The sequence below is a fragment of the Saccopteryx leptura genome, chromosome 2, assembly GCF_036850995.1.
Source record: "Saccopteryx leptura isolate mSacLep1 chromosome 2, mSacLep1_pri_phased_curated, whole genome shotgun sequence".
In the NCBI taxonomy this organism is placed as follows: domain Eukaryota; kingdom Metazoa; phylum Chordata; class Mammalia; order Chiroptera; family Emballonuridae; genus Saccopteryx; species Saccopteryx leptura.
In genome coordinates, this window is record NC_089504.1 from 256,138,434 (window position 1) to 256,165,851 (window position 27,418).

Here is a 27,418-nt window from a genome sequence, read left to right on the forward strand (position 1 = left end):
GTGACTATTCTAATCCACTTTAACCTTTTTTTACAAGGAGACTTAAAAATACAAAAGATCACTTCTACGCTGTTCAAACGCTTCTATGATCAGCTATATAGTTTTACACGTCTCTCTCCTGAACTTCATACCTTAATTACATTGTCTCTCTTCTTACCCTTATAAGGGATGCTGCACCCAATCCAAGTCCTTAACGATTTTACAGACTTTGATCACATGCCCTTTCGGACTTTGTTGTCCTAGGCTACTTTTAAATTAATACTTGAAAATAAAGGCCTAGACCTTTCTTCGGTCTTGCAACTGCCCTCTGCGGACCGGGTCCAGTTCTGGACTGTTGTTCAAATGTGTCAGGTGACCGAGCACCACAGTCTGTACAAGTCCAGGATGTGTTTGGTTTATTTTTAATACCCGCCTAATGATACCACAGTTCTGTTAGCATTTTTTTTTGAGAGCAGAACACTAGACCATTTTAAAGAAACAATTTTCAATGAGTATTCTATGACAAGTAATGACATCACATATTGTAAGGAGGGAACTGAGTGGGAAAGAAAATAGAGGAAAACGTGTAACAGTCTGATTCACACTAAAATTAAATTCACAGAAATGCGACAAATTCTCAAATTTAGAATAAATAAACAAGGAAATAAAACTTGAGTTACGATAATTTAAAAAACTAATTATAAACAATAGCAGTGACTCGGTTAACAATGAAAATTATTGTATTTTTTTGCCAATAGTTTATTTTAAAAACCCCATAGGTTAATTGTAATAATCAATTTGGTTTTTTTTTAAAGCATCCATGTATATAATATGGTATCTTTAAAAAAGAATGTGGACCCATCAAGGCATACAGAGAAAATGTCAGAAAGAACAGGCAGTGTTAAGTGTTACCTCAGTAGGATCACTGCCAGTAATTCTTTTGTGCTTTTCTGTAAAATTTGAATTTTTTTTCGCAATTAGTATGTATTTCATTTTAACCGGAAATAATTGGTAAAGAAAAACTAATGTGACATATAAATCTTTTTTCTCATTGAGAAAGCTGTGACCCAGGTATAAATAAAAGGCTCATGTAAAATACTTATGGCAATTAAAACGTTATGGCACCGATGCAGGAATTGAGAGCCATTAGTTGGCAAGACAAAGTAACCAAGTAACTATAGTTAGCATCTGTTAATATAGCATTTTAAATCACAAAGAAATGAAGAAGTTGTTCAATAAATGGTACTGGGACAAAGGAACAGCCACATGGAAAAATTAAGCTATAGCTCTACAGCACATTTTATGGTGAAATAGGTTATAGAAGGATTAAACATACAATTTTTCACATAAAATCAAGAAAAAAAGAGACATACAAGAATAAACTTTCGCCTTGATCCTGGGAAGGACAAGGCTTTTCTAAGCATTAGCGCACGGGCTGCCACCAGAAAGCAAAACTACCAGAAAACTGAAAGACAAACAACAAATGGAAGTCAAATGGTATTATCTTCACTTAATCCTATAAACCAGGGATCGGGAACCTATGGCTCGTGAGCCAGATGTGGCTCTTTTGATGGCTGCATCTGGCTCACAGACAAATCTTTAATAAAAAAATTATAACATTAAAAATATAAAACATTCTCATGTATTACAATCCATTCATTTCCTACTGCTCATGTTCATGGTTGCGGGTGGCTGGAGCCAATCACAGCTGTCCTCCGGGACAACACCAAATTTTTACTGGATAATGCATAACATACACGGGTCATTGTATGGCTCTCATGGAATTACATTTTAAAATACGTGGCGATCATGGCTCTCTCAGCCAAAAAGGTTCCCGACCCCTGCTATAAACAAACACCTATTATAAATCCCTAAGAGAAAGATGCACACCGCAGCAGGAAACTGTACAAAGGATCTGAAAGGCAATTTACAAACAATGATACTTGGAACTAACAAGTCTTTAGGGCCAATGTGGTGCTAAGTAAGTGCTATGCAGTTTTCCTGCATGGTCTCACTAAATCAACAACAACCTCTGAAGTGGGTTTTAGTAAATATGAGTTCTGAGTCCAAGCTCTTAGTCAGTGGGCGCTACTTACTCATCTGTCAAAGAAACTAAACCAGGAAGGAGCAAGACACCGTAGTGGCTGAGATGAAGATAAAACTGCATCTTTTCTTGAATTTCTCTTACAATGAATATCAAATACTCTCATACTCAGAAAAAAGGCTGATTACTTCCTTAATAAAGAAATAAGAAACTGATGAATGAGAGAATATAATTCACTGTCAGTTTTTAGAGATGGAAAGTAGTATTGAAAAGAAGAGTGAGAGTGGATATTTTTTTTTTTAGAAAAAATAATGCTCAGATGAGATTCTTTACAAGAAATCAGCTCCTCTTTACGGAATCATGAGAACAGAAAAGACAAAAAGAATAAGAGGACAATCTTCTGTGATCCTAAATTATATATTAAGAAAAAGGGCCATAGATACCCTAATTTTAAAAAGCAGAGGTCTACCACTAGGGCTCATGAAGAAATTCTACTGATTGTGCCTTCAAACATAGATACATACACAGAATGCCGTCTCGTCTACTACCCCTGCCCCTCCCAGCTCTATCTACAGCCTGTTTCTACACAGTGACCACAGTCATTGTTCTTTCAGTGTCCTCCTCACTTACCTGGCTGACCCTACCTGCCACTGCTCTCCCCTTTGGTCCTCCACTCAGCTACAAGTGTATGCTTCTCTTAAAGACCCTTGAACACAGTAGGTCTGCTCCTGCAGAGCCTTGTGGGGCTTCCTCTCTGCTCTTCCCTAGTTGGATGCACAGCTCCTCTCACCCTCCCGAAGCTGCTACCCACTCCGGGGGCCTGCCAGCCGCCCTCACCTGCTCTACTTTGTTCCACAGCCATTAGTGCCTGCTGATACTACACAGTTCACTGCTCCATTGTATGTCCTGTTGCAATCCTCCACCTAGAATGCAAGCTCCTGAAAGGCAGAGACTTTCTGCCTATTGTTTCCACTCATGCACTTCCGTGTCTATCATCTCTGTAGCACACAAGGTATTTGGTGGTATTTGAAAAGACTACCGAATTAAAGATTCTAATGTAAAATGCATAGACACACAAGCACAAATGGAAATCAGTGAATTGGAATACATATATTATCATATATGAACATATAATTAATTATATATTAATAAACAACATTTAACTATATTATATATTATTCATACACATGTATTAACATATAACAATTATATTAATATATAGTCAAGCACATTAATATATTAATTATGCTGAATAATTAATATATTGGTTATAAAATGATTAATATAATTACTATATATAACATGTAATTATATTAACATAAATTATATATTAAGAAAGATATATTAATATTAATAGACTAATAGGAATAAATGTAAATAAAAGGGTCTGGAGGCAACCTGAAGAACACTGGGAAGAGAGACAATGGGAAAGAATATAAGAAGCCCACATAACTTGATTTAAAGAGTAAAATTAACTAGATTAACAAGGAATAAACAATCAGAAATGTCATTGAAGAGCACCTATACAACCATTAAATAAATATAAAGCTCAACCTTACTAGTAATCAACTAAATGAGACAAATGTTATTTTAAAATCAAATATACAAGTTAAAAATAAATGAATATATTGAACATTGGCCCAGAGACAGCAAAATGTGTACTTTCATATGCTGCCAGTAAAATGTAATGACCCAAGATCCTTTTGAAAATAATTTGGCAACATCTTTGACTTAGACATGTGTGTTCACGTCTATAAAAAGGTAAGTAAATTCACTGTACAATTAAAGAGAAATGATCAAGTGAACCGTGGTACAGCTACTAAGTGGCTATTATACAGCCAGTAAAACAGTCTTTAAGAAAAGGCTATATAGTAATGTATAAATATCTACTTATTATAACATAAAGTCAAATAAATGCAGGGGAAAATATGGTATATTCAACATGATTAAAATTATGTTTTAAAACTCAAAACAGCCTGACCAGGCGGTGGCACAGTGGATAGAGTGTCAGATTGGGATGCGGAGGACCCAAGTTCGAGACCCTGAGGTCGCCAGCTTGAGTGCAGGCTCATCTGGTTTGAGCAAAGCTCACCAGCTTGGACCCAAAGTCGCTGGCTTGAGCAAGGGGTTACTCGGTCTGCTGTAGCCCCACGGTCAAGGCACATATGAGAAAGCAATTGAACAACTAAGGTGTCGCAACAAAAAACTAATGATTGATGCTTCTTATCTCTCTCCGTTCCTGTCTGTCTGTCCCTATCTATCCCTCTCTGTCTCTCTGTAAAAAAACAAAACAAAAAACTGAAAACAAAAATCATACATATATATATCTACATATACATACATACATAGGACCAAGACTGCAAAAAGCTCCAAAATGTTAGGTTTGTTATTTTTACACTAATGGTCTTATAGGTGATTTTAATTCTTTTTATCTTTTGCATTTTCTGTCAAAAGGGATATTCCAGGACCAGCAATATCAGCATCACCTGGGAAGTTTCTAAAAATGAAATTCTCAGACCCCTCCTCAAACTGAACTCTTGACAGTGGGGCCCAGTCATCTGTTTTAACAAGGTCTCCAAGTGATTCTAAAACATACATCATAGCAAAACAAGACAAAGATGGTGAAGCGCCATAAATAATACCCAATACGATCCTACAAAATGGCTAAGAACATCTTTACAAAAACATGAACTTACCATTCATCTGTAAAGTTCAGTTTTATTGTGCTTGTAGTTGTTCCTTCTGTGCTGTAGTGCAAACTTAAAACTGGTTCACCTGTCCCTGGTTTGGGGTTCAGCTTTTCATTAGAGTTATCTGAAAATTGTGTTTAAAACATTTGAAAAAGTCTCTGAAACCAATAAAAAGATGACATTTCCTCAAATTTATAAAACTTATATTAGGTTGTCCTCGTCATAATTCTCACATCTGTTATGGTTCTCACTTCAAGTTCAAAGGCAAGCGTTACAGAACACTCCTATTCCAAGGCGGCATTGTGTCGTGCTCAAGCTTTGTGTACACGACGCCCTTGGATTCACATGGAAATCAAACACATTTGAGAACCATATTTCATCATTAGGGAATCAAAGAATATTAACATGCAATGACATACATTATAAACTAGCAACTTATTTATTTAATGGAATGCTCACAATTTTCTACTTCCGTTGCTACAGCATCAAGAATAACTACCAGGGGCTCCTTCAGAAACAACAAGAAGATGCAAGAGCTCCGAAAGAAAACTTTCAAATTCACAGACTTACAATCTGGGGGAGGAGGGAGAAAATTTATTGTGCTTTGTAATTTTCTAAAACTCTCCAAGATCCTACATTTTGGTATATTTCATTTCCTCCTCCTTCTCCTGGCTAATCTTGCAAGGAATTTGATCTCTAAATTATAAAAACGGGAATTTCACTTTAAGAACCTATAGGTAATTCCCATGACATACACCTATTTCAACAAATAAAATCTTTGTAAAATGGCAAATAAAATCAAGAAACTAAAGAAATTGACACAGATCACTTCAAAGCTACGCCCCTCAAGATTACATGGATATTCAAGGGCAAAATTAAATAGGGCTTTAATTTTTAACAGCTTGGGGAGCATTAAACTACAAAGGGAATACAAATTGCTAATAATCAAACGTAACATTTTTGCAAGAGCCTGCAGAAAGAAAACTCTTCTGATACCATTTTTCTTGATACCATTCAAGTAGTGATAAAATGGTACTAGAAATTAGCTCTCTCTTGAAAGATAACAACAAAAGCAATAACAACTTAATAAACCCAAACTACTTGGGCTTTGTGGTTCTTAGGTCCACTTTACAATAAAAGATTTCTGTCTCTCTGGCCCACTTAAGAGAATCTCAGAGGACCTCTGCTCTAGGTTTCAGTCTGTGAGACAGGAGTCCCCAAACTACGGCCTGCTGGCCACATGCGGCCCTGAGGCCATTTATCTGGCCTCCGCCGCACTTCCGGAAGGGGCACTTCTTTCATTGGTGAGCGAGAGGAGCACATTGACCATCTCATTAGCCAAAAGCAGGCCCATAGTTCCCATTGAAATACTGGTCAGTTTGTTGATTTAAATTTACTTGTTCTTTATTTTAAATACTGTATTTGTTCCCATTTTGTTTTTTTACTTTAAAATATGTGCAGTGTGCATAGGGATTTGTTCATAGTTTTTTTTATAGTCCGGCCCTCCAACGGTCTGAGGGACAGTGAAGTGGCCCCCTGTGTAAAAAGTTTGGGGACCCCTGCTGTGGGAGGACAATAAGACCAGATCTGTGGGAGAACAAAAAAGGATTCTCTCCAAGAGGTTCTCTCTCAAGTTGATAACATCGTCTTTACCTGTGACTAGTGAGAAATATTCTCCAATAACATCAACTACTGTTTCAAAATGAAGAACTCTAAACCTGGTCTCCCAAAAGGTTAAATCACTGTTTTCTGAACTACTTTTGTTATGACTATGTCCTTGATATAAACAGCTGCTAGAAACTTTCAGATTCATTAATACAGTGTTTTAGAGAAGGTATTTTGCAAAATGTCATTCTGATCAAATAACAAACTTTTAACTTAAAATAAAATGATCTTGCCTATCTTTGAAAATTTTGCTGTTTGTTAGTCATCAGTTCACATAGTTTTTCTTTATTCCTTGGTTATGTTGCTGACATTTTTGTCCCACTGCAGCCAGAGTCCCGGCCACCTCTAGGCATCGGAGTTGGTGAGGGCAGTGAGGTCAGACGCTCAGGGAAACCATGTGGCGGGCCTGGGGCCGGTTCTTCCCTTACCTCTTACCTCACAACAGCTCATAAAGTGCCCACTATATTTACTTTCATTTTAAAGTAGAGGAGAAGTAAAAACCAAAGCAGGTATGTGAGAACTGCAGGACTGAATTTTCTAGATCCACCTTGGTCATAGAGGTAGAAGTTATGAGAAGCTTTATGAAATTGAAATGCTACATTAAAACTTTCCTTTAGAAGAAAATCAAAGAGAGTTATAGATACCTGCATGCTATGACTACAGGAATATAGTAAACAAAGAACTGTCAAGAGTTCAGAATGGTATATAAAACATCTTATTTAATACACAGGACTCACCAGCCTGGTGTAAAATCGGCCCATCTCTAAGTAGAATGCACTCCTCTGTCAGCTACAAAACTTCAGGCCTGAACCTAGGTATCTCCCTGCAGACTGCACACAAACAGGTGTCTCTGGCCACAACACTACCCAGAGCAGAATCCAGTGTCTCAACCAATGTGACAGGGAGAATCTCTCTGAGGTCTAGACTTCACCCCTCACCATGACCCAGTCTTCTCTTCTTAGTTTAATGCTCCTCTGCTTGACCATTACAACATATCAGGTTGAACTTTCTCAGAGATAGAGATCCCTGGCTTACTAGTAAATTAATTCACAATTTGTTTCTGATAAAATGCATATTTTAAGCTACAAGTGTTTAAGAAAAATCTACTTTAAAAGACAAAAAACTTAAATACTTCTATTGTATTTGAAAAAAATATTTGTAACCATTTCCATTTTCCCTAATTTGCGCTATTTGTTAAAGGTTGGATCAGCAAACACATTCTAAAACCTTTATTACTGAAAGCCTCATTTACATATATAATGCAGATACATACTACATACTTAAATATTTTGCTCAAACAAGATTTTAAGAGCCGTAAGGTTTAGAGCTGCTCAACACACAAATGACTATACAGAAAGCACTATTCTAACATTAATAAAACATACTGAGCATCAGTATATCCCAGGAGAGATACGGATTCTTTCTTCCGCCTGTGTAGCATCTGTCACCATCTCTGCCTGACAGGCGATGTGGCAACCGAGCAGGGTTTTCTTGTCTAGTTACCTAGGTTTCCTGCAATATGTAGGTCCCACTTACTGAACTGACTTGGAAATAACTTGAATACGAAGTAGGAAATAAGAATGCTTGAATAATTAACTATTTTGATTGAGAAATATCAACTGATACTGTTGTTATTCCTCAGAAATGATGTGTAGCTCATTAATTCAGCAACTTAATATAACTGACAAAAGTTCTGGTGGCCAACCTGTGCCTCTGGCACCAGAGTCCTGAAAACCTGTGCTGTGGCGTCCTCCAGGGCACTCAGAGACTGAACTGCTTCATCCTCTTCTGACAGTGTAGGAGAATAAAATTAGTTAAATCATAGTGCATTCAGCACAAGGCAGCGTAGTATGGGAAAATCACTTTTAACTTGCCCAAAACTGCTAAGTGGCCAGAGGGCCATTCTATACTGCTGAGTGATCAGTTATTAAAAACAGCTGATGAAGTTAACAGCTCAGAATGCTCATGATCAAGGTGAAGTACACCTAATTAAATGCTTCAGAAGCGCAGTAATAATCACATAAAAATCAAAACAATATATTGTACTGGGATTCATCTCGGGGGATTGGAAACGAATATCCAGTAACATAAGATTCTTGACTACTGACTATTATTGCTAACAGTCAATGGCAAATTCTAAAAGATCCTTTCCAGAAATGGCACAAAAGCCATTTTGTTAGATGAGTGCACTGGCGCATCAAGATACCTCAATATGAGCTGGAATGGAATTTGAAAGCAACTTCAACTTTATCCGCCTCATTAGGTATCTTCCAAGACTTTCATAGAAGAATCACCAATTAACTTTTTTTGGTAATGCATGTTTTCAAATCATTTAATCTGTGCATTTCCATGATGAAATTATATTCATTTGTGGTTCTGAAAAAACATGCTCAAATCCCTACAAAAAAAAAAAATGAAATGTGCTAACAATAGTACAAAATATGCTATCTTGGTAACCAGGTTTGTATATGCTGTTAATTCTACACACCAATTGTTTTCTGAATCTCTTCACAGCTCTCCTACCTAATTTCTATCATCAGGTCAAAATCTCTGTTAACAGGAGAACCTCTAAGTGAATTAGTCTCTAGTCCGTTCACCCTCCTCTGTGTGGAAGGAACCAGACCAGGCAATTCTCCCTAATTCACATCTTCCATTAGCTTCCTGACATTCTTAATATAAAATCCAAAACCTTAAAAATGTCCACAAGATCCTTCTCCATGTGGGCCTTCCCCACCATGATGTCAGAGCATGATCCAGCCACACTGGGTCCTCTGGTCACTCAAACGCTGTGATCTCAGGCCCCGGCCCATGTTGTTCATGCCCTCCCCCCCATCACCTGAAAGCCTGACCATCCTTCAGATTTTGGCTGTAATGTCTCATCTTCGGGGATGCCTTCCTTGGCCCCCCTATCAGAAGAAATAAAGACTATCCCTTAATGTTCCCCACTGAACTGTTATTTCCTCTTTATGATACTTATCACACTTAGTATTTATTTGTTCATCACCTGTCTTTACTGTTAGATGAGGCAAAGCATAGTGGTAATGATCACAGACGCCAGAGCCGAACTGCTAGGGTCTGAATCTCACACCTAACACTTAGACATACTCACAGAGCATGACATTAGGCACACTTAGCCTAGTTTCTTAGTCTCTTGGCTTCAGTTTCCTCATCTGGAAAATGGAGATAATAAGAGCCTCTACTGGCCCTGGTTGGGTGGCTCAGTGGATAGAGTGTTGTCCCAGTGCAATGAGGTCACTAGTTCGATCCCTCATCAGGGCACATATGAGAAACAACTAAGGAGTGCACAACGAAATTGAACAAGTATTGATGCTTTTCTCTCTTTTTCTTTGCCCCTCTCTCTTCCTCTCTCTCTTCCTCCTTCTCTTTCTCTCTCTTAAATAATGGAAAAATTAAAAAAAAAAGTAGAGTCCCTACTGTATAAGGTTGTAGCGAGGATTAAGTAACATATAAAAATTGCTCAAAGTATTGTTTGGCACAAAGAAAATGTGATGTAAGTGTCTATATTGATGCCGTTGTTATGGTTAATCAACTCTATTATTACTAATATTAGCATTACTGCTGATCATCTCCATGTTCCAAGTGTGGGGAGGGTTAGCTCTATGCACTTGGGTGTCCTTGTGCCGAGCCCAGCACTTACCACAGGTAGACAGGCTTTTAAATACCAGCTAATTAATGAAATAGACATTTACAAACAGGGCTCCATCACTTACTTACTTCACTTGTCTATATTTTTTTGAAATCTTAGTTTCTTCACCAGAAAAATGAAGGCAAATTCTTTTTTTTTTTTTTTTTTTTTCATTTTTTTTTCTTTTTTTCTGAAGCTGGAAACAGGGAGAGACAGTCTGACAGACTCCCACATGCGCCCGACCGGGATCCACCCGGCACGCCCACCAGGGGCGACGCTCTGCCCACCAGGGGGCGATGCTCTGCCCATCCTGGGCGTCGCCATGTCGCGACCAGAGCCACTCCAGCGCCTGAGGCAGAGGCCACAGAGCCATCCCCAGCGCCCGGGCCATCTTTGCTCCAATGGAGCCTTGGCTGCGGGAGGGGAAGAGAGAGACAGAGAGGAAAGCGCGGCGGAGGGGTGGAGAAGCAAATGGGCGCTTCTCCTGTGTGCCCTGGCTGGGAATCGAACCCGGGTCCTCCGCACACTAGGCCGACGCTCTACCGCTGAGCCAACCGGCCAGGGCAAGGCAAATTCTTAACATAGGGCCACATACTAGGAACTCAAAACATGTCAGTTATTCTTATAACAGATAACTCTGAATTCGAAAACAATCTGACCGGAGATATAGATACTGATTTGGTTAGCAGGGGAGTGGACCAATGAGCAGGTGCAGTACAAATCAAACAGGGTTTAACTTCCAAAAGAACAAATACAGCTCTTCCCTGCTCTTTGAAAGTTCACATTACACCGATCTATTTTGACAAAAAACCTGTATTAGTACTTGTTTTTGCTAACCAGAAAATATCCCAAGACCCTGGTTCTGAGCTTCTCTGCTTTTACTATCTGTTATTTTAGGTTTTATGTGTTATTTGGTATGATTTGGTCTGGAAACATAAAAAACTTTTCAATATTAATTAATGGTAATTGTATCTTCACTTGAAGACATTTTGGCTTACTGAAGGCTTCACAGGGACGTTCTACCTTCAGAGAGCGGGGCAAACCCACGCGTCACTCCCCGGAAGAACCAGACTTAGCAGTTAGGGAGCAGGGGATGAGTTACCTCATTCTAAGTACTTCAGTGATGACCACCAGTTCTAAGGATATAGAAAATCAGAAATAAGTCTGATTTCATTAACTTATTTTTTCTCTAGAATTTAAAATACAGTATTTACAGATATATATCAATGTGATGAATACTGAACTTGTATTTCCCATTAATACAGCAAGCTTTAATCATCAGACAATTATTTAATAAAAATTGTAAATTTAATGGCTACCTAAAATATTACTTGATGTAATCTTGTCAAGATGAAATTGTTAAAATAAAATTTCAATTTGATGACTGTTAAATCTGAAGGGAATACACAATGCGTGACAGGTCCAATTTTTCAATTTCCCAATCTACCTATTAAACCATTAAAATCTGTCTCACTGGTTCCTAATCATCCAAGTCTCTTTCTGTAAGCAAACATTTTATTAACATCCAAAGAAATCTACTTATATAAAATAGTACCCGGTGGATAGTTAACGTTTATATTTTTATTTTATTTATTCATTTTAGAGAGGCGAGAGAGAGAGAGAGAGAGAGAGAGAGAGGAGCAGGAAGCATCAACTCCCATATATGCCTTGACCACACAAGTGCAGGGTTTTGAACCGGCGACCTCAGTGTTCCCAGGTCGACGCGTTATCCACTGCGCCACCAGAGATCAGGCAACGTTTATATTTTTAAACTCTATAAATTAGCATGTACATTTCTTAAATCTACAATAGAAAGTGTCTGCCTGCCTATAGGTTTAAGCTTTAAACTTAACCGTGTTACTGACTTCCACTGAATGACAGTCACTGTGATGAATACAGTACAAAGCAACCTGCTTTAGTCACGGCCACAATGTGAACCTCAGGCAAGTGATTTTCTCATTCCCTCTCAAAAAGTAAATGTTACCATAATAGGTTTCTTTTGCTGTTGTTGTTATAATAAAATAAGAAGAAATTGTTGGTCGAATATTTTTAAGAGGAAACATTTCTTAGTTTTAAAAACATAAATAGGCCAGACATATATATCAGAAGAGAACTGTTTCCTGTATGCATAATTAGGGATAGAAATTCAAGATATAAATAAAGAAAACCAAAACATTAAGACATATCATTCAAACAAAACACATGACAGGATCAGTTACTTAAACAGATTTTCTAATTAGCACAGAAGGGCTGTCAATGTGCGTACCTCAATCCTAAATCTGAAGAATCCTGGGAAGTATTTTACAACAGAATTAAAACAATATGCATATTGTACACTTCTTTCCCTATCATTCTGTTTCTTAAAAAATATATTTTGATAAAAGAAAATAAGAACTATGGAAAAATTCAAGATAAGCCAAAATACCTGTTGCAAACCACCAGTTCAATAATGTGTATATAACCACTGGAAAAAACATATTTTTTTCAGTAAAGTAAGCTATTAAAAATTAAAAATTTTTATTAGTAACATTTTTATCCTTGGTAATCACCTCAAATAAAGAAATATATTTACTACTATGGGAAATTAAAGGTGCTGGGCACCTGGTAGGTGGTGAACACTGCCAGGAAACATAAAACTGACTAGTGATTAAAAGATGTATATGTGTCTCTTTAAAAGTATGGAAATCTAAAATATGCTTAAACAACCACTATTTAGATTTCAAAAAGAACACATTAAATCTGCAATCTGCTCCATTCCACAGAGTAAAATGGAGATTAAGAGGCTCTACAAGGTTAAAATCTGAAACAACAGAATACCTGGGGACATCAACTATCCCTAATCTCTTCTACAAAGATTCTTTCTTAATCTATAAACGTGTTCAATTTTGAAACTGCAACCCTCTCCCAAATATTTCCTTTCCTTTGTCTTTTCATTCTTAATTGAGCTTATTGAAAGAGTCACCTACAGACAGATGTCTCCCCTTTTCAGAAACATCTTTCTCCTCAAACCACCTCTGTCTGGCCTGTGCCCCACTACAGGCCAGCGGCAGTGCTGACGCGGGGGGGACCCACACACTGCCAGCCCCCCTGTCTGACACCCAGCCTCCGCAGCACCGTGGACCAGCTCCTCCTGAGCTGCTCTCCCGGCACTGGCTATGGCATCCTGTCTGCCCTGCCTGTCTCCCTGACCACTCCCAGTCTGGCTCCCTCCAGACCCCCCTCTACTTGCTCCTGGTCAGCACACTCGCCCTCTTTCCTCAACAATCTCCCCCACTCCCATGGTTCCCACTGCTACCTGTGAACAGTGCCTGGTTTTCATCTCCTCCTCTGACCTCTCCAGTGACTCCCAGAATCACATAGCCATACAACTGTCATCTGGACATCCAATGACACTTCAAACTCACATAGTGAGAAAATCCCATGTCCCTTTTCCCCTTTGCGACAAGCTGTTCTTCCTGAAATCCCACCTTGGCTGGTGGGATCACTACTGATCACCCTATCAGGACACCTGGATAGCATCCTCTCATTCCTTGTTAACTAGTTAGTTCTGGTTCTTCAATATTTAAAAAATCTGTCCATTCTTCTCATTTCCCATGGTAACTTAGAAAGGACACCTCATCACCTCTCACCTGGAATGGTGCAGGAGCCTCTTGGTCTCACTGTTCTCTATTGCACTCCCTACTAATCAATCATGTAGAATGCTGCCAGAATGCTGTTTCTAATACATAAATTTGGTCACGTTTCTCCTAAGCTGAAATAATTTTTATAGTGTCTCTTTGCTTAAAGAATTAATTCACTTACTCACTCATTCAATAAATACTTATTGTTGACATGTAACAGATGAGGTGTTGGACACTGTGCATATTATAGTGACTAAAATAACACTTAGAGAACATACAGAAATATGGACATTAAACAATCCCTTAAGTATGTGATTACAAATTTTGACAAGTGCAATGAAGGAAAACAGGTCAAAAAGAAAAAGGGGAGACTGCTTCAGATTGAACAGTCTTGTCACTGTTCAGAAAGTGGAATCTAAGTGAGATTTGGTAAGTGGCTGAAGGGGAAAGAGTTTTTGGAAGCGGGAATAGCAAAAAGCAGGAAGTTGAGAAGAGAAGCTTAGAGTGTTAGAACTGAAAGTAGGCCTACCTGGCAAGAGCTTACCTGATGGGTGAGAAAGGGAACCTGAGATAGGCTGGGGAGACAGGGACAGGGCATGTGGGCTCTGCAAGGACTGAGCTTGCTTTGAAGGGCAAAGAAACACAACTACGAAGTGTGAGGCACATGACTGACATTTACATTTTGATTTACATTTTTTTTTAAAGTTCACTTTGGCTGCTGGTAAAGAACAGACAGTAGCCTGATATATGTGAGGAGACCCATCAGGAGGTTTCTGCATTAGTCCAGGTGAGAAAGATGGTGGTGGGAAGCTTCTCTTAACTCCTACAGCAAAAATAATCATTAGGTAATCTAAGCCTGGAATGCAAGAGTCTCAGCACTTTAAAAGATATAATTCTGCTGAACAGAAAGGTATGTAATTCACTGAATTAATTCAGGATTTAGTTCACTGGGATCTACTGTCCATCATTAGCACATTTCTGCTCAGGGGACTTATTAGAAAGTTATACTGCTGATGGTCTATCACAGGGGTCGGGAATCTTTTTGGCTGAGAGAGCCACGAACGCCACATATTTGAAAATGTAATTACATGAGAGCCATACAATATGTTTAATACTAAATACAAGTAAATGTGTGCATTTTATGTAAGATGAACAATTTTTTTTTTTTGTATTTTTCTGAAGCTGGAAACGGGGAGAGACAGTCAGACAGACTCCCGCATGCGCCCGACCGGGATCCACCCGGTACGCCCATCAGGGGTGACGCTCTGCCCACCAGGGGGCAATGCTCTGCCCCTCCGGGGCGTCGCTCTGCCACGACCAGAGCCACTCTAGCGCCTGGGGCAGAGGCCAAGGAGCCATCCCCAGCGCCCGGGCCATCTTTGCTCCAATGTAGCCTTCGCTGTGGGAGGGGAAGAGAGAGACAGAGAGGAAGGGGGGGGGGATGGAGAAGCAAATGGGCGCCTCTCCTATGTGCTCTGGCCGGGAATCGAACCCGGGTCCCCCGCACGCCAGGCCAATGCTCTACCGCTGAGCCAACCGGCCAGGGCCAAGATGAACACTTTTAAAGTACAATGAGTCTCTGAATTCTTTTAATAACGTTGTTATGCTGTTGCTAACCAATGATGAATAAAGTACTTCTTACCATTAATGTGACTTCTGGTGCTGCATGGTTTTGCTGATGGCTTTGTAGTCTGCTTGATACATGGTGAGGTTAAGCTTCATGTAGGCATTGAGACTTCCATCCATTAAACATGACTGTAGGTTGGTCTTAACATTCTTTAAATGTGAGAAAGACTGCTCACATGCATATGTAGAGACAAACATTGTCAGTACAGCCATACTCACACGCTGCAGTTTGTGGTATGTGATGGGAAGCACGTTCCTAGTTTTGACAATCGGCTGGTCCGCGGGTTAAAGTTTTTTCATTTCTCCCCACTTGTGTTTGCTCGCCAACTTTGCTTGCTGTCGTGCAAATCTTTCCAAATCTTCATTCAGTGACTTGAACTTATTCACCCACATGTCTGAGGCCTTCAGGTCAGCAGCTTATAGCTCAGAATCTCTGACGGAGACATGGGGGATGTAACTCAGGTCAGCGCTGTCCACTGCACACTCATGTGGATGGGTGATGAACTTAAAAAGACGAGTGTGCTCACGAAATTCTCCAAAGCATGCTTTGAATGACTGCAGATTAGATATGAAGCCCGCTAGCTGCTGGAGATCAAGATGTTGAACAGGGTCACTTGCTGTGCAGGCATCTTTAAATTCTCCCAGTTTTTCAAAGTGTAGTAAACAACCTGTTTCAATGTCAACGATGAAGAGTTCCAGCTTGTTTTCAAATGCAAACACTGCTTATTGAAGTTATGGATAAGACTGTATTTCCAACACCTTGCATTTTCACATTGAGCTGGTTCAGATGTTCAGTCATGTCCATGAGATAGTAGAACTTCAGGAGCCACTCAGTGTTAGCTAACTCAGGATGCTCGACGTTTTTCATTTCAAGAAAAGTCTGGATTTCACTCAGAGAAGCTACGAAATGGCTGAGCACCTTCCCTCTTGGCAACCAACGCACACTGCTGTGCAGAAGCAGACCGGGATAATTATTCCCAACTTCATCCAGCAGTGTTTTAAACTGGCGATCATTTCAAGCTCAGGCAACAATAAAGTTGACCACCTGAATGACCAGCGACATCACCTCACCAAGCTGCTCGTCACACATCTGAGCACAAAGCACCTCCTGATGTAGGATGCAGTGAAAACTTAGGATGGGTCTCTTCATGTTTACGAAGAAGCGCTATGAATCCTGTTTTTCCCCACCATGCACGGAGCACCATCAGTACACACCAAAATAAGTTTATCTATCGGTAGATTTTTTTCTTTAGCGCACTCAGTGAAAGACTTGAATAAATCCTCACCTCTTGTTGTCTCTTTCATAGGCAAGACAGCAAGACTTTCCTCACGTAGTGTGTCACTGACAACATACCTTGCAATCACGCTGAACTGGGATAAATGGCTTACATCTGTTGACTCATCCAAAGCAAGAGAAAAGAATGGTGCTGCATTTAGTCCTTCACTTGTGTTGCCTCAATTTGATTTACCATCATGACTGTGAACAGTTCTTGCCAACAGAGGCATGTCTTTTATTCGTTTGGTTATCTTGTCTTTATCTGAAAAGTCGTCAAAAAGTTTATTGGCAACATCAAGCATGAATGTTTTGGTACACTCCCCATCTGCAAATGGCTTTCCGTTTCTCACAATTGTTAAAGCACCAGCAAAGCTAGCCGAATTCCAGTCACCTTGTTGGGTCCAAACTTGGAGTTGCTGCTGACTAGCTTGCACTCTGCACAGTAGCTCTTGACATGCTTTCTTCCTGCTGTCCCCAGCTGGATATTTTGATGCAAATGTAGTATGGTGTGTGTCAAAGTGCCGCTTTATATTTGACCGTTTCATAGGTGCAATTTTATCATTGCATATTAGACACACTGCAGAACCTGCTCTCTCCACAAAGGTGAATTCCTCTGTCCATTCTTGCTGAAAGGTACGATACTCCTCATCTTTTTTTCTTTTAGTCATCTTCTTCTTCAAAAGGGTTTCTGTAATTAGCTAGCTGACTACTTGATTAAAGGGAGGGAAGTTTACTTCCTGACCTCACAATGACCCGTGTACGTTACGCATTATTCAATAAAAATTTGTTGTTGTCCCGGAGGACAGCTGTGATTGGCTCCAGCCACCCGCAACCATGAACATGAGCAGTAGGAAATGAATGGTAGGAAATACACGAGAATGTTTTACATATATATAGATATATATATATATATTTTTTAACAGAGACAGAGAGTCAGAGAGAGGGATAGACAGGGACAGACAGGAACGGAGAGATGAGAAGCATCAATCATTAGTTTTTTGTTGCGCGTTGCAACTTCCTAGTTGTTCATTGATTGCTTTCTCATATGTGCCTTGACCGCGGGCCTTCAGCAGACTGAGTAACCCCTTGCTGGAGCCAGCAACCCTGGGTCCAAGCTGGTGAAGCTGTTTGCTCAAGCCAGATGAGTCCGCGCTCAAGCTGGCGACCTCAGGGTCTTGAACCTGGGTCCTTCCACATCCCAGTCCAACGCTCTATCCACTGCACCACCGCCTGGTCAGGCTGTTTTATATTTTTAACGTTATTTTTTCTTTATTAAAGATTTGTCTGTGAGCCAGATGCAGCCATCAAAAGAGCCACATCTGGCTCGCGAGCCATAGGTTCCCGACCCCTGGTCTATCATCAGCTTCTGCTAAATCTATTCAATACCTGACTTTTAGATAACCTCTCTACTTACATAACTAAAAGGCATATCATACTTTACATGAACCAAAACCCAAAATATCTCAGTTTCTGCCTCCACACCAGTCTACTCAAGCAATGGCATCGTCATTGATACCAAAAAAAATCTGGGTGTTATCCTTTGTCTCTTTCCTTCATATCCCATTATCATATGTAAGTTAAGTACCAACTTAAATTGAATATAATAATATAATTCCATGGAAATTACTCTGTGATTTTACAGACTATGAACCTGGCTACAAGCTCTCTGTAGTAACATACTCATTACATTCATATATCCTTACCAAAAAAAGATTATTTGATTAGACAGCAGTAAAATAAATATACAATGCTACTATAATTGTGTTTCACCTTAAATTATTCCTCACTGTCAATACTGCTACAGTAAGTGTATAAAAATAAAACATGCTTAATTACTTAGTTCTCAAATTCATTTAACTATTCATTCATTTGTTCTTAAGAACAGAAAAACCTACTTGTATAAACAGTAAAAGATTAGAAGTACAGAAGTTTTCTAATATGTCTTAAAATTAGTTTCTTAATATTTCCCCAAGAAGATAGTTAAAATTAGATTTCATACCAAATAGGTCCTTCAGCAATATTTAATTTCACCAATACTATTGATGAATGAGTCATCCTACATTTGTAAATGTTAAGCCAACTAAAGCATATGGCTTCAGTGCTAAATTATTTTCTTAACATTTTTTGAAAAATATTTGAGGCCCTGAACGGTTTGCTCAGTGGTAGAGCATCAGCCCAGCATGTGGATGTCCCAGGTTTGATTCCCAGTCAGGGCACGCAGGAGAAGCGCCCATCTGCTTCTTTACCTCTCCCTCTATAGCTTCTCTCTTTCTCTTTCCTCTTTTCCCCTTCTGCAGCCATGGCTCAATTGGAATGAGTTGGCCCCAGGCACTGAGGATGGCTCCATGGCCTCCACCTCAGGCACTAAGAAGAGCTCAGTAGCTGAGCAATGGAGCAATGCCACAGATGAGCAGAGCATCACCCACTAGGGGGTCTGCTGGGTGGATCCTGGTCAGGGTGCATGCCAGTATCTGTCTCTGCTTCCCCTCTTCTCACTAAATTAAAAAAAATAATAATAATACACACACACACGTATATATTTGAAAATCTATCTCATCAGACTCTGTTCAAAGCTCTGAAGCTGAGTCTATTCTTCTCCTGCTTCAAAAATGCAAGTGGAAGGTAGAAGCCATTTATAAGTTAACAGAAGTAACAGAAGTTATTTATAATTATATTCCTTATATAAAGCTAACCGGAACTTAACCACCTGAAAAATCAAACATAGAACCAAGTACCATGACTATAGTAATGCAGTAATAAAAAGTATTATCATGTTCAAATAACTATTTCTAAGTTACCTAGTAGGTAATATGTTAACCTGACATCTATAGTTCCACACAATTTTATGATAGATACCTAGAATAAAAAAATGGATATAGTTTATATCCATTACAGTATTGGTATAGGAAGAGAATTCAAAGGTGGCATAAAGGGCCAAAGGTAGAAATTAACTTAGCTTACATAGAAAATAATTTGTACAGGTCAAGAAGGCCCTTTGCACAATACCACTGAAGGTAATTGAGCTTGCAAAATACTGACTCTCAGACCGTAATGAAAAGGAACCGCTACGGAAAGGAGAGAGCGTGGTCTGTCACTGCAACAGAACTATGGGTGGATGGGCACAGCGCATCTCCTGTTGCACGCACCCTGTGGCTCATCAAGTGACATGGATCCGAGCTGTTTGTTAACCACAGAAGAAGGAGAATCTGAAACAAAAATGAGATTTCCACTTAAAAGTAAGCAGCAGAAACTGCAAAGCAAGGCTATGATTATCTTTAAGCTTAAGAAACAAATGTACAAGGTGGGACAGAAGTAAATACTGTGATATGCTTCCCAGGCAGTGAGTAAGCAGGGCCGTGTGCTCAGGGTGGTTATTCCAGGCAAGCAGTTAGCAACTGGGGGCAGGGGCTGAGAAAGGATTCTTCTACTTCCATGCATATACCTCTTCCCAAACTCATTTAGCATAGGCACAGGGTGCAAGGCAGATAAAACAGAGGACTCCTTGTCTTTCTCAACCCCCTCGCCAGCACCAGGTGAGGTTGCTCTGGACTGGAAGATTTGAGCATGAAATGAGGTGCTCACTACACTTTGCCAGACATTGTTTGTTATACCCTGAGCTGAAAAAGGAGCGCAAGTGAAGATGTTAGACAAAAAAAAAAAAGTTTATAAAAGAAATATTCAATAAAGTAATTACCATTACAGAAACATAGGTAATTTTAAAACTCTGTATGTTGTGCATATTAAATCTACACTCTGTGAACTCTTAGTTCTTTAGGTGCCTGGTGAGGACATAAAAGAGACAAGCAAGGTTTAATGGTCTGGGCTTGATGCTGATGTCTACCTTGGCTCCAAATAGAACATTTAACTTTTATCCTTTGACATACTGAATTCTGAGTAAGAACCTGTTTTATGAATGGGCCCTATTGTTTAAAAACCACTGGCATAGAGGGAAGGCAGTGCGATAGAAGAGCCCTTGTCTGAAGTCAGCCATTTTTTATTCTCTTCCTAGTTCTGATAATAATTAGCCCTGAGATAGAGAACAAGTCACAACCGTTTTCAGGCCTAAGCTGCTTTCCTCCCAGTCGCCCTGGGGACCTGGTCACCTGAGCAAGGCACAGGGGGACAAGGAGGAGGAGGCTACTATTCCTGGCTTGGGTTCGGTGTGCCAGTGGAGCGACAGGATAACAGGCATAGCTCTCCCCTAAACAGAAAAGTATTTCCTAGTCCCTAACATCCTATGCTGCAGTTTTTAGTTAAGTGTTGTTAACTAAAACAAAAGCCTAGCGTTCCATCTGATCACCAGTTTCCACTCATACAACACTGATTCCACCAAAGGTAAACATTTTGAGTGGAGTGTCCTTCACTCAATAGCTAAAAGTTTTCCAATACAGCCTGGATTCTCAGCAATTTTATACCACTTGACTGCTTCCATTTATATACTTCAAGTTCTGAATCCTGCTACTGGGACCAATTGCATCAACTTTAAGCCATCTACCTTCTGATATAACCAGTGTGCTCATGGATTTTTGTACTACTAAATTTTGAGAGACCATGATCATCATTTGAGTAATAGCTTTACTTATCCTTACTCATCAGCTCTTCATCAGAACTCAGTTAAACGAATCTGTGCCATACAGAAAAGAAAGTGGGAATGCTAGCATTTACACGCTTTACTTTCCTGGATAAGATTTTACTCACTTGTTCATTTCAGAGTTAGATACAACAAGCCTATGAAGTTTTTGAAGAACAGGTAAGTTAATTAAAAAAACAAAAACAAAATTATATTCTTTAAAGAAAAAAAAGTAACAAAAATGTGTCAGAGTGAAATAAATATTGTAAAATCCTTCTATAAATATGAAGAGTCCTATAACCTCTCCACGCAATGTTTTCAGCAATATTTAATTTTTATAGAATATATAAATCTTATAAAATGAAGTCTTAATTATTAAAATAAAATTTAGGAAGAAATAACTCTCTTAATAAATTTGATAAAGGATCTAGAATGCTGTCACCTCCACTAAACTATGTATTTTTAAACTCTCAAAGGATAAAACATAAATGAGGTTTATGTGAAGACAAGCAGGTGCTGCTAAACCAGAAGGTTGGGTTTCCCTTTGCCCCTATAGCAGTGGTTCTCAAAGTGTGCGCCAGGGCACACTGGTACACCCTAGAAGATTTCCAGGTGTGCCCTATGGTATTTCAGAGAAATATGTGCCTGTTGGAGACCAAAAAACCAACAGGGTTTTTGGAGTTTAGATTTTTGGGGGACAGAGGTGTGGGGAAGTGGCTGTAAGCTGACAGTCTGCCCAACCCCCCACCTCACTTGTCTGATTAGGTTGCAAAAGGCTGTTCAGCAGTGGTGCGGGATTGTTTACACTAACCCCCATGTTCCCTGGAAAGACTGGAGGCAAGTTTCTTCTATCCTTTGTTTGCTGTAAAGTTAAGATGATACGTATGCTGGAGGTTTTGGATTGATGGTTAAACATACGGAATTGTCTCTTGAAGCCTTTTGGATTTCTTTAAAAGAATAGTATGTGGCAATATCTAAAAAAGCTCTGAACATTTTACTACAATTTTCATCATCCTATTTATGTGAATTAGGATTTTCTACCATCAACACAATTAAGAGTAAAAAGAGAGGAATTCTTCAATGTATTGATGAGGAAATGAGAGTTTGTCTTTCAAATATAAGCCCAAACATTGAAGAAATCACTAGGACACATCAGGCTCATGTTTCTCATAAACACAAGAATGAAAAAACAACATATTCAACCCGGGACCTGCAGAATTTACTAAATTGTACTAAGAATGTATCTACATATATAAAAAAAATAACATTTTTGTCATTTTTAAATTTTTTAACCCCTATTTTTTATGAATTCTAAAAATCATAACTAAAAAACTGTAACATAAAAATGTTTCTTAATATCAGAATAAATTTAATTTTGTTGAATTTATTTTGTTTACCATAAAAGCACACTTGGACTTTATATTTTTTTCTTTAATATTTGACTTAATTATTATAACATTTCTCAGAAATTTGTATATAGTGAGCCTACAATTATTTGTAGGATTTTAAATGTGCCCCGACTTCAAAAACTTTGAGAACTACTGCCCTACAGTCTGTAGGGCACTGAGTCAATCTAGGGACTCTTGCTGCTCCTCTCCCCATGAAGCTCCTCCCCCCCATGAAGACCAGTCTTTCCTGAGAAACCTTTCTTTTTTTAATTAATTTATTTTATTTTTATTTATTCATTTTGGAAAGGAGAGAGAGAGGGAGAGAGAGAGAAAGAGAGAGAGAAGGAGGAGGAGCAGGAAGCATCAACTCCCATATGTGCCTTGACCAGGCAAGCCCAGGATTTCGAATCGGCGACCTCAGCATTTCCAGGTCGACGCTTTATCCACTGTGCCACCACAGGTCAGGCTGAGAAACCCTTCTTGACCACTGCTTCTATTTTGCGTCTAGTCCTGGTGCCCTGAAGCTGCTTTGAGAAGGACTACTTGCCTGTCACACAAACATGGGAAGTGACTTGTTTTTATACCACGAGGTATTCATAAATACCATAACCATGACTTCCAACTTACAGAAATAATTCAAAGTATTACCTCAGTACCCATCAAAATAGCTAATATTAAAAAGAAAATAACATTATGAGTTCCAGGCTGATTGCTTCTGTTTGCATACTCTCCTCCGTCTTTCTACCAGACACTTGGAAAGCACTATCACAGAATAAAACTATTACCATGTGGCCCGGTGACAATTTATTACAAAGAACAATATGGCTTGTCAGCTTATTGGAAGTGTCTAGAATTATATTCTTTTTTTTTTTTTTTTTAAGAACAACATGAACTTTAGCAAAAGCTCATTCAATAATACACAGTTTGAGGTGTCTTATGTCAATTACTGTATGTTTCCAAAAAGTTTGGTTTGGTCTTGGGGAAGTTCTTTAGCCCTTTGATGTCAGAATTTTCTCAACTGCAGAAAAAAAATAATGAATTATAGTCTGACAGGTAAATAACAAGGCCTCTTTATCCAGACTCCCTGGGTTCAAATCTCTCTTTTCTCCTCAGTTAACACTGTAACCCTGGGCAAGTTATTTAACTTTCCTAAGTCTCAGTTTCTCCATCTGTAAAATGGACATGATCACCATAGCTACCACACAGTATTCTTATGAAGATTTAATGAGATAACCCATGTAAACTACTTAGGTAGCATGTCGGGTTAATTCATGATATCATTACTTGCCTGTTTTCCAGAAACATAGTATTGAATGAAAAATAATGACAAGAAGCTGTTTTGAAAAATATCGAGCATATTCCCATATTTAGAGTTCAAAGAATCATCACTTTTTTGCTCAGGACTCTGTTATTCAAGGTCACTAAGTAGTATTTGCAGAGCTAGGTCAACATCGTATCGAATTTACTAACGGCTTATGTTATAAACACTAGCTACACGGATGGAATGCATCCATCTGAGAAGTGCCACATGTGACTGTCGCCTCAGATACTCGGGGAATCTGACGCTGTAGAGAGCCTGCTTGCACAGGATTGGGGAAGTGCTAGTTTTTTCCAATATGGCTCAGTTTTGAAAAGCCCTTTTTTTTGAAAATAATCACCAATGTTCTATACCCTTTGGGGGTATAAAAATTACTTTTACCAATCAGCAAAACCGTGCCATAAAGTGAAAAAACAGTTCCTACCTGACCCTCTCTAGGCTGGCTCCCTGCTCCAGTGGGGCTCTGTGGTGGTCGGGCCAGTACCAGCAGACTCCACAGGGTGCTGTCACTCTGAGCAGGAGCCAGCAACCCATGACTCCAGGGGACCTGAAATGGAAAAAAAGAGCTGGGTTTAAAATCAGCCATATGCTGAATGCCTCTGCCATAGTTGCTTGTGGCTTCTGTGTGAGAAAAGTACACATAGCTCATTCACAACCCTGGATGCTACCAGCCTGACAGGGCCCTGATCTGAGCACGTTGTGAAGCAATAAGTGCAAGATCCTTATATCCTTACATCAGAGCATAGAAACATTTTTATATTATATTATCTACTCCATCTTTATGCTAGCTCTGTAAATTATGGCAGGCCACACTATCTAAATACAGCAATAACTGAGAAACTGAGGCATAAAGCAACCAAATGACCTGCCCAAGGTCATCTAGACATAAGGCCAGGGACAAGATCTCAGCCAAGTCTAATACCCAATCTGATGAAGGCAAATTCATTTCCTTATGATTTTAAAAAGTAAATCACTGAAAGACTAGAAATGAGTTATGGTGTATTTCCTAAAAGCTGAGCAAAAAATGTTATTTTTTTTAAACTAAATAAAGTAAAAATATTTTACAGTAATATCCTGACTTTGAAAAATAAAGTATTGAAAATTAGCTATGGAGAATGATCATTTATAGGTGTCAGGATTCTTTTTTTTTTTTCTGTTTTTTTCTTTTTTTCTTTTTCTGAAGTTGGAAACGGAGAGGCAGTCAGACAGACTCCCGCATGCGCCCGACCAGGATCCACCCGGCATGCCCACCAGGGGGCGATGCTCTGCCCATCTGGGGCATTGCTCTGTCACAACCACAGCCATTCTAGCGCCTGAGGCAGAGGCCACAGAGCCATCCCCAGCGCCCGGGCCAATGGAGCCTTGGGTGCGGGAGGGGAAGAGAGAGACAGATTGGAAGGAGAGGGGGAGGAGTGGAGAAGCAGATGGGCGCTTTTCCTGTGTGCCCTGGCCGGGAATCGAACCCGGGACTCCTGCACGCCAGGCCGACGCTCTACCACTGAGCCAACCAGCCAGGGCTGGTGTCAGGATTCTTTAAGAGCCGTAGTTTCAGGATATGCCTCTGGGAACAGACAGAGGCGCCTTGGGGAAGAACGAGGAGCAAGCAGTGGGCCTCCCTTTCTGTTAAACCACAACAGTGTCACTTTTACATGTTTTATATTGGAACTTCCATTTGTGACTGATAGAGTTCACAGTTGAAAAAACAAGAAAGAGGAAAACCACTGTTTAAACTTCTTTTAACATCTATCTTCTAGAGTTCTTTTTAAATAGCAATTTGAAACCAAAGGTGATACCATTTGATGCCTTAGAATAATGTTTTAGTTTTCAACTGCCATATTCAGTTTTCAACTGAAATACTGGCAATCGAATAGATATATCCTGTCTAGTATTATCATTAACTAGCATCAAGCCCCATTCCACTAAAATGTAGATTATTTCTACAAAATTATTTAATCTCACTCTTCGACAGAAATCAGGTATTGTAGACTCATCTTACACTTAGCCTTTCACAAAAGATTCTCATCAGTTCTGTATTTTGAAGAGAATAAAATGTTTGCTAGATAATGTAGTAATTCAGAAATTCTACACTTGTGAAAACTGCTTGGCTTCTAAATGACCTTAATTGTCTCCTTTGAGTTTCTTATATCTAAAATATTTAAATAGGTGCGAAGACAGAAATATCATGTCCTGACAATATTATCATTTACCAATACGCTAAAGATACCAAGGTGTAATGAGAAAATACAGGTTTTATAAATGAGAATTGCACACTCATCTATTATTAATGCTAAAATCTATAAAGCTCATCTTTATACTTTCTCTATTGACAGATGATTTTAGAAGTAACATCTAGCCTGAAAGAATGGGCTACTTAATGTCCATAATAAAAGTACATAAAATTGTGTTTAATGATTACATATAATAAAATGTTTTAATAGTTGTTTTTCAAATAAAATCTACCTCCCTGATGAATTTCATAAGTGTAATTCCTGTTTTTCTATAATTTGTGTGCTCAAGTGAAGAATTTTGAGTTTTTTTCTGCCTCATAGCCAGAATTTACTAAATAGACAAAATATATCGATTTTATGAGTTGTCCTTTGGACAAACTGACGACCTATTATTTAATGGTTCTTAAAGCTTTTAATCACCAGTGTTCCTGTGACATGTGGAAGTAGCACTGTCAAACGGCATGTTGCAGGGCACATTTCAGAGGAGACAAATGCTATGTCAAATGCATATGACAGAGATGGATTGCCCTGCCTTTCAGTGAGAACAGCACACCTGGAGTGACAATGCCTCTGACACTGTCCATGGGGACAGGTCAGGGGAACAAGTATGCTGTTGATTAACAAAGAAGAAATAACACAGTTCTCAACCTCAAGACTGGCAAGGTACCTGCTCAGCTTCAGCTTGCTTTTTTGTATTTTTCTGAAGTGAGAAGCAGGGAGGCAGTCAGACATCTGCATGTGCCCGACCAGGATCCACCCAGCATGCCCACCAGGGGCGATGCTCTGCCCATCTGGGGCGTTGCTCCATGGTGCCTGGCGCCATTCTAGCACCTAAGGCAGAGGCCATGGAGCCAGCCTCATCAGCTTCAGCTTTTTAAAGATTACCACTAATAGACTGATAACCAAACTAGATAGTATTTACTAAAAATGATACTGAGAGTTTTCTGATTCTAAAAACAACCTATGTCAATTCAAATTGGTGAACTAGATATAAAAGGCTGAGTCTCAAAATATTTTTCTAATGACCACAATATACAGTGCTTTCCTGCTAATGTAGACAGCTTGTTTTATACTCAAATTCACTTAATTTTCAGTATTTTTAAATATATGTAAGGGACACTTTTATCTTTCTTATTGGTTTCTATATGGCATACTTTTTAACTTTTGAGATAATTTAGCTAAAGTTTTATATATAGCACAAAGTCATATCAAATGTCTTATTAAATGCTATGGTTGCAATCTAATCAAACTTTGTTAGTTTCAAGCAGAGGAAAAAAAATTCTCTATAGTAAAAAAAAACCCCATAATAAATAAAATAAAATAAGAGATATCTTTGCTCGACTGCATTAAAAATCAGGCTCAGAATTT

General features: G+C 39.1%; 1 protein-coding gene across 7 annotated transcripts in view; it reads right to left on the minus strand.

Annotated features, from left to right (window-relative positions):
• The window catches only part of DCAF6 (DDB1 and CUL4 associated factor 6), a 91,611-nt gene that overhangs the window by 22,161 nt on the left and 42,032 nt on the right, over positions 1-27,418 (minus strand). For 5 of the 7 annotated variants that reach the window (XM_066371453.1, XM_066371452.1, XM_066371455.1 and 2 more), the window contains 2 exons: positions 19,693-19,752; positions 4,720-4,837 (listed from right to left, as the gene is read on the minus strand). In XM_066371453.1, the coding sequence (XP_066227550.1) occupies positions 4,720-4,837; positions 19,693-19,752 (178 nt within the window). The remainder of the gene's footprint in view (positions 1-4,719; positions 4,838-19,692; positions 19,753-27,418) is intronic. The other 2 variants (XM_066371457.1, XM_066371458.1) reach the window with 1 other exon arrangement.